Source organism: Babylonia areolata, chromosome 2 (genome assembly GCF_041734735.1).
Source record: "Babylonia areolata isolate BAREFJ2019XMU chromosome 2, ASM4173473v1, whole genome shotgun sequence".
In the NCBI taxonomy this organism is placed as follows: domain Eukaryota; kingdom Metazoa; phylum Mollusca; class Gastropoda; order Neogastropoda; family Buccinidae; genus Babylonia; species Babylonia areolata.
Genome location: NC_134877.1, coordinates 61,596,316 through 61,603,815, shown reverse-complemented (window position 1 = coordinate 61,603,815; position 7,500 = coordinate 61,596,316). Strand labels below are relative to the sequence as shown.

Genomic DNA, 7,500 nt, shown 5'->3' with positions numbered 1-7,500 from the left:
TGTGTGTGTGTGTGTGTGTGTGTGTATGCATATATGTATATATGTATGTATGTATGTTCTCTCTCTCTCTCTCTCTCTCTCTCTCTCTCTCTCTCTCTCTCTCTTTGTGTGTGTGTGTGTGTGTTGGGTGGAGAGAGTGTGTGCATGTGTATGGATATGAATGTATGAATGCGTTCGTTTTATTACTTTTTACGATGTTACGATGTCTCCTTCAGAGACCAGTTGAAAATTTTACAGAACACGTCACACAACTGGGAAGCACATGTTTTCAGTAATTTTCCGCAGATATTTTCGGGGCCAATTGCCTTCGTGGCATTCAGTTTTAAAAATAAAGATTCAACAACTTTTGCACCGATCTCAAAGTCCTCACCTGTGTTCCTATCTTTGATCGTTTCCTGCAACTGTGAGATAAACACTATCCAGTTCCCTTCCCAGATCATTCCTTTCAAAGCGACAGTAGAAATTATTCAGTTTGTTTGAAAAATCAAGCTGTTCATCCTTTTTCATTTCACAAGCTACTGTTTTCCTTTTCGTTTCTCCAGTGATAATTTTTAACCCATCCCATGCATCTGCCACTTTTCCTGTCTGAAACTGTTGCTCTACTTTTGATTTGAATTCCCTCTGTCCCCTTCGTAATTCACCTCTTAGCTTCTTTTGTATCAGTTTCCTATCCTTCTTGTTCCCTGACTGAAACGCTACCTTTTTCTCGTTTAAAAGTGTTTTGAGAGACTTTGAGATCCATGGTTTGTTGTTGGGGAAAAGTTTAATTATTTTTTGTCGGAATGATCATGTCTTCACAGAAACTGATATAAGATGTAATAACATCAGCTGCTTCATGAACAACTGACAGCCGCATCCAAATTTTGCACTTGCTTAACTGATGTTGAGTCAGGTTACTGGAGAAAAAAAAAAAAAAGGACTTAAAAATGTCATCCATCTCTCTTTAAAAAAAAAAAAAAAAAAAAAAACTATCTCTCTCTCTCTCTCCCTCCCCCCTCCCTCTCTCCCCCTCTCTCTATATTACACACAGACACAAAAATAAAAGTCTCAATCCTACACATCGAATGTTAGCCAAGACTCAAAGAAAATACAACATCAAGAATTAACAGAAATTAAATTCTATATGGAAAATACAAGAAATTGAAAACAAAAAACTAAAGTGCAAAGACCGTTCACTACTACTACCACTGCTGAAGATGATGATAATAATAATAATAATGATGATGATGATGATGACAATAACAATAATAACATTACAGTGACATCCAATTCCAAACTACGAAACAAACTGTAGGCCGGCTATTTATAAACATAAAACTGTTTCAAAGCTTTTGTTGAACCTGTGTGTGGGATAATCAAAGAAAATCATCTTAAATATTATAATACATATACGTCAAAAGACATACAATAGGATCAACATTAATTAATGGAAGAAAAAAAAAAAAAAAAAAAAAAAAAAAAGTCGACGCCCGGACAGGAGGCAGGTAACACCCACCGCCCCCCCACGCCCCCTCACCCCCTGAAACGACACACGGTGATTTTTTCTTCTGCCGGTCAAGGACTATCGCCACATCGTCCCCAGGACAACTCGTCGTATACCACATGAAAGGGTATATAACATACTTGACAGTACACAATGCGCATTGTCGACATTATTTATCATACTCATTCGGCCAGTCCGTGAGATAAACACAAGTATTTAACAAAAATGATACAAATAAAGGATACAAAAGTGAATATGTGAAAGGTGTATGCGTTCAGTGTGTGTGTGTGCGTGTGTGCGCGTCTGCGTGTGTGTGTGTAATCTTTTTTTTCTTTTTTTTCTTTTTTTTTTTTTAATCATTTACTAACATGGATTCAGTCAACTTCTGAGGCCTAGCTCTCTTTCTTTCTTTTTTCTTTCCCTTTTATAACTTTTTTTTCATGAATCCTTAATTTCAGTAGTGTCAGTAGCACTTAATCATTGTTATGAGACATTATCATTACAAGAAATATGTTCTGAATTCAATGAGAGAAAAAAACAAACAAATCAGATGAACAACGCAGAAATGTTGCAGACTGGAGAGAATCTGCCACTGTATATGATGGCCCTTCTGCGGGATGCACTTTCCACAGCTTCCTCTCAGCTTATTGCTGTCCACATGAAAATAATGATAAAATATGATTTCGAGACATTCTCATTGCCAACAAGCAACATCTCACTCAGACTTCCAGACGGTGAAACCGATACCAATGTTCACGTATTGCAATACCTGACATATATGAAAGATAACGAAACGTATGTGATATTAATGAACCCCTCACACAGTGTGTGCGTGTGAATCAGTATGTATGTACGCATATATATGCACACACACATATACACAAATTTATATATATATACACACACACATACACACACATATATACACACACACACATACATACATATATATACACACATATACATACACATATATATATACATATATATATATATACATATATACACATATATACATATACACACAAATATACACACATATATATATACACACACACATACATATACAATACACACACACACACATATAAATATATGTGCGTGAGTGTGTGCGTGCGCGCGCGCGTGCGTGCGCGTGTGTGTGTGCGTGCGTGTGCGCGAGCGCGTGTGTGTTTACACGCTCTAGGTTGGGGGGGGGGGTAAAGTTTCCTTGGCAAATATGTAAATACATGTACATGTGTATTGCTGTAAAGCGTTATTTACGTTCTTTGTATTTTTTATTTGTATTACATTTCACCATCATCAGTATTACTTCAGCCCGATATATTTCTTAATTTCAATTCCTTCTCGAAAATATATTGTAAGGGTAAAGCTGAATTTGTTTTTTTTGAAAATACTTATAGACATTTTGGCAATTAAGATAAGTAGATTGATATAGTGATAATTTCCCTTAATGTGCGGATCATTTTTTACTCCAAATAATATATCTAAATTTGATAGTTTTAACTTGACATTAACTGAGTAATGAATTGTCTCTTCAATAAAACTCCAAAGATTATATACAACTGGGCATTCACAGAAAAAGTGTTCGATATAATCTACTTTGTCACAACAGTAAGCGCACTTGTTGTTTTCTTTAATTTTCATTTTATTTAGAATTATATTTGTTGGGTAAATATTATGAAGAATTTTCCAATGTAAAACTCTTAATCTGGTTTCCTTTGATACTTCCTTTGCTCTTACCCAAGCTGATCTATCTAATTCAAAATTAAATTTTCTGTGCCAAAAATAAAAAGCTGATGGGGTGTCTGGTTCCTTATTAGCCGCTAACAGTTTCTTGATTTGTTTTGGTTTCGTGTTAAATTGGTTTACGTCACTTGTCTGTTCGTCTGTCTGCCGTTTTCCTGTCTGTATCCACTGAATCCAGGAGTTAGGGATGGAATTAATTAGAACATTGTACTCTAGCATTACACTCGCTCTATTTTGACCAGTTATACCGCTTACTTCATTCAGTGATAGCAGTCTGTTCTCTGTGTGATGCATCATGTGTTTGATTTGAATAATCCCCTTTCTTTGCCAGTGTTGGAAGAAGAGTGGAGTACTTTTATGTGTTATTAATGAATTATTAAACAATAGCTGGTTTTGGAAAGTAGTTTGCGTAACTTCTTCTAGTTTCGTGATATTCTTGTAAAATAAGTAAATTTTGATCACGTCTTTCCAGAATTCATTATCTATTCTATCTAAGCCCTTTATTTTTTCTGTTTTACAGTTAATCTGAAAAAGATTGTCGAATGGTGCGAGTTTTCCAATATGCCATTTCGGTATCAGACTCCAGCAGTGATGTTCTTTGGCATCAAATAACTTACCTGCCCACTGTAGCTGCAAATGTTCTTGTAAATTAATCATATTGGTCATATCAAGGCCTCCTTCTCCATATCCAGACTCCATTACTTTTCTTTTTACTTTTTCAAATGCCTTTCTGTTGCTATGTTTTTTTTGCCAAAGAAATTTATATAGATACGTATTTATTTTACATAAGACTGTGCGTGGTAGACCAATAGACTGCATGACGTAAACAAATTGACTAATTAAGAATGTTTTTATTACAATAACTTTACCTTGTATACTGAGATCTCTTTTACTCCAATCTCTTATTAAGTGTTTCAAATTTTCCATTCTACTTAACCAGTTTTCTTCAATGTTTTTTGCCATGTTATCTGATTCGAAATATATTCCTAAAATTTTTACTTTATTTACTACTGATATTGGAATGTCTTCGTCTTCATTTTTTTTACCTATCTTTAAGGCTTTCGTTTTTTGTATATTCAACTTTAGTCCCGAAAATGTTTCAAACATTCTAAATATTTCCAAGGCTTGAATGATATCCTCTTTCTCATTTAGGAATAATGTTGTATCATCAGCCATTTGCTTTATTTTTGAATAAATCGCGTCTCTCTCAGCAGAAGTTGGTTGTTTAATGCCTACTATTGTACTATTTCTAATCCTAATGGCTAACACTTCTACGGCTAAAACAAAAGCTAAGGGGGAGAAAGGGCAACCTTGTCTAATTCCGCAAGAAAGACTGAAAGGTTCAGATATCCATCCACCGTGGTTAACAGAACTTGAGATATCATTATTCAAAACATAAACCCATCTCTGAAAATCAGTACCAAAACCAAACACTTGAAATACATGTTGCATAAAAGTTTTAGAGACAGAGTCGAAAGCTTTAGAAAAGTCAACTGCAAGTAAGTACCCAGCTTTATTGGTTGTGTTTAAATAATTAATCGTGTCATCTATTGATCTTATAACTGTGGCGATATTCCTGCCTCTAATGTATCCTACCTGATCCTCGTTTACTAGCTTATATATTACATTATTGAGCCTCTCTGCTAAAACTTTTGCTAATATCTTATAGTCGGTGTTAGTAAGTGTTATTGGTCTCCAGTTGTTGAGTTTGTCCCTATCTAAGTCTTTACCTTTGTGTAACAGGGTAATTATTCCTTGCTTTTGAGTGAATGATAGTTCTCCTTTGTGAAATGACTCGATGAAAGAGTCTGTAACAATATGAGCTAATTTAATCCAAAAAAACTTAAGAAATTCGACTGTAATTCCGTCACTTCCAGGTGCAGAACCATTCTTCAATTTTTTCAGTGCATTTGTTGTTTCTTCTACTGATACCATACCTTCACACAGATTAGCGTCATTTTCATCTAAGCGTGGAAATGTTTCGTCTTCTATAAATGTGTTAGCTGCTTCAATGACATTTTCTACTGTAGTGCTTTGATTGTAAAGATGTTTGTAGAAAGAGACCTGTTCGTGTAAAATGTCATTCTTGTTAGTTATTACTTCTCCTGTATCTTTGTGTAATCGAGTTATAATTTTTCTTTTCCCCCTGGATTTTTCTAGACTAAAAAAATATTTTGTGTTGCGCTCACCCTCCTCAATCCACTTTACTCTTGACCTAATCTGAGCTCCTTTTGCCTTATCTATCTGTAAGATTTCTAATTTTTGCTTTAGTTGTAATAGACTTGCATTTGCTTCTGTATTATCTGGATTCTTACTTAATATTTCTTCTTTTTCTTTTATTTGTTTTTGTATATTTTGAAATTCATTGCGTTTTTTACACGAAAGTTGTTTTCCAAATTCACTACAGAAATTTCTGATGTCTACTTTGCACAGTTCCCATCTACTAATGCTAGATGAATATTCGTTACTATATTTATCTAAAGATGTCTCAAGAAGGCTATTCATTTTTTCTACAAAATCTTTGTTTTTCAGGAAGCTATTATTAAACTTCCAGTATCCGGGACCTCGTGTAAAATCGCTATCGTTTAATTCTATTTCTATCGCCTTGTGATCAGAACCAGGAACATACTGAAGTTCGCAGGAGACACAGAAGTGCATCATGCTTTCTGAGGCAAGGCAATAATCCAGTCGCCTGGCAATGTATGGGTTTGTCCTGCTCCAACTATGATCTTTTTCGGTATGATGGAAAATTCTCCATGAATCTATTAACTCTAAAGATTTAATTATTTCATTAAACTTGTTCACCTCAGCTTGACGATGAGGTTGGCCTGAAATGATATCTAAGTCATTGCTAAGCACACAATTAAAATCTCCCAAGAGCAGAAGGTTCTTATCACTAAATCCACTTAATTGTTCCTGTAAATCATCAAAGAAGGCTAGCTTATCCCTGGAGTTGTTAGGTGCGTATGTGTTAACTAAAATAAAGTCATACTTATCATTTGTTACTGATATGGCTAAGATTCTATTTTGTGCCAGTTTCAAATTAACTTCACCATTGAAATGTTTGGATACCAGTATAACTTCTCCCTTGCTCCTGTTTGTTCCTTCGTTATAGAATAATTTCCCCCCCCCCCCCCCCCCCCATTGCTTTTCCCAAATTGGTGCATCAGTTTTAGTGAAGTGAGCTAATCAATCAAAACATCCTCTCAGTTCATCCACACTCTCTGACGTCCAAACTTTCACCCTCTTTTTCACAATCGGCTCTCTCTGTATCTTTGGTCTGTAGGCTGGGATTAAATAAACAACATAATGATCTGATACACCCACTGGTGCAAGGGGAACAGCTTTGTAGGCATTGGGAATGTTCCCATAACATAGATCGATTGTCTTGTCCAGTCCGGCAGGTAACATATTGTTTAAAAGAAGGTAAGGCTTTCTTTAAATCACAGTGATTAAAATCTCCAACAATAAAACACGGGGCGTCGGCAGAGATGAGTTGAAGGTCGCGAACAACACCTGCGATCGTCCTTCCTGCACGTGCAGCAGATGCCTGGTCAAAGACTGGGGCGTACACAACAATAAGAAAAATACGGCCGAACTCACGTCGCAGATATCGAGGCAGGTATCGAGGCCTCAGCGACACTGATATGAGTTCAAGTTCCTGTGTACACTGTTGCTTTTTCACACACACATTCGCACTGTCACACCACTTCTCGTTGACATACAGGCACACGCCACCACCCATTTTCTTCCCCACTTTCTTGCATTCTCTGTCCATTCTGTACGGAGTGTTAAAACCATCAATCGCAACACATTCATTCGACACGTTCTCACTAAACCAGGTTTCGGTAAAACAAAGCACACACGAGTTCATAAAATCATTTAAAAATCGACAGTTTGCTCGTACTTCATCTAAATTACAGTTTCTGCCGTTTGGGTTAAGAGATCTGACATTGGATAAAATCATAGATGGTAGTGGGGGCTTAGTACTATTTTTTCTCGGTCTTCTCTTCACGCCTCCTCTCTTTCCTCTCTTTCGTGCTTTCTTTCTCTCACCTTCTCTTTCATTCTCTTCATCATCACAAATAAGATCACGAGGTAAAAGTTGCTCCATAAAAGTGGATGGGTCGCGCACTGACCGTAAGCTGAGACGAAAATCACGGTCGTGATGTAAGGCGCCTGTACCTCCTCGCTGTCCGCCATTTAAACCACTCGGTGACGCAAAAACACCACAAACACTAGTCCGGAATACAGCCAGCACCACCACA

General features: G+C 36.4%; 1 protein-coding gene across 3 annotated transcripts in view; it reads right to left on the bottom strand.

Moving 5' to 3' along the window:
- LOC143275940 (uncharacterized) overlaps positions 1-7,500 on the bottom strand; it is a 66,070-nt gene that overhangs the window by 56,790 nt on the left and 1,780 nt on the right. The window contains exon 1 of one of the 3 annotated variants that reach the window (XM_076580289.1): positions 7,289-7,500. This exon is cut by the window's right edge and continues 121 nt beyond it. The exons of 1 other annotated variant lie outside the window; for it this stretch is intronic. In XM_076580289.1, coding sequence (XP_076436404.1) covers positions 7,289-7,435 — 147 coding nt within the window. In that variant the 5' untranslated portion in view covers positions 7,436-7,500. The remainder of the gene's footprint in view (positions 1-7,288) is intronic. One more of the 3 variants, XM_076580310.1, reaches the window with a different exon arrangement.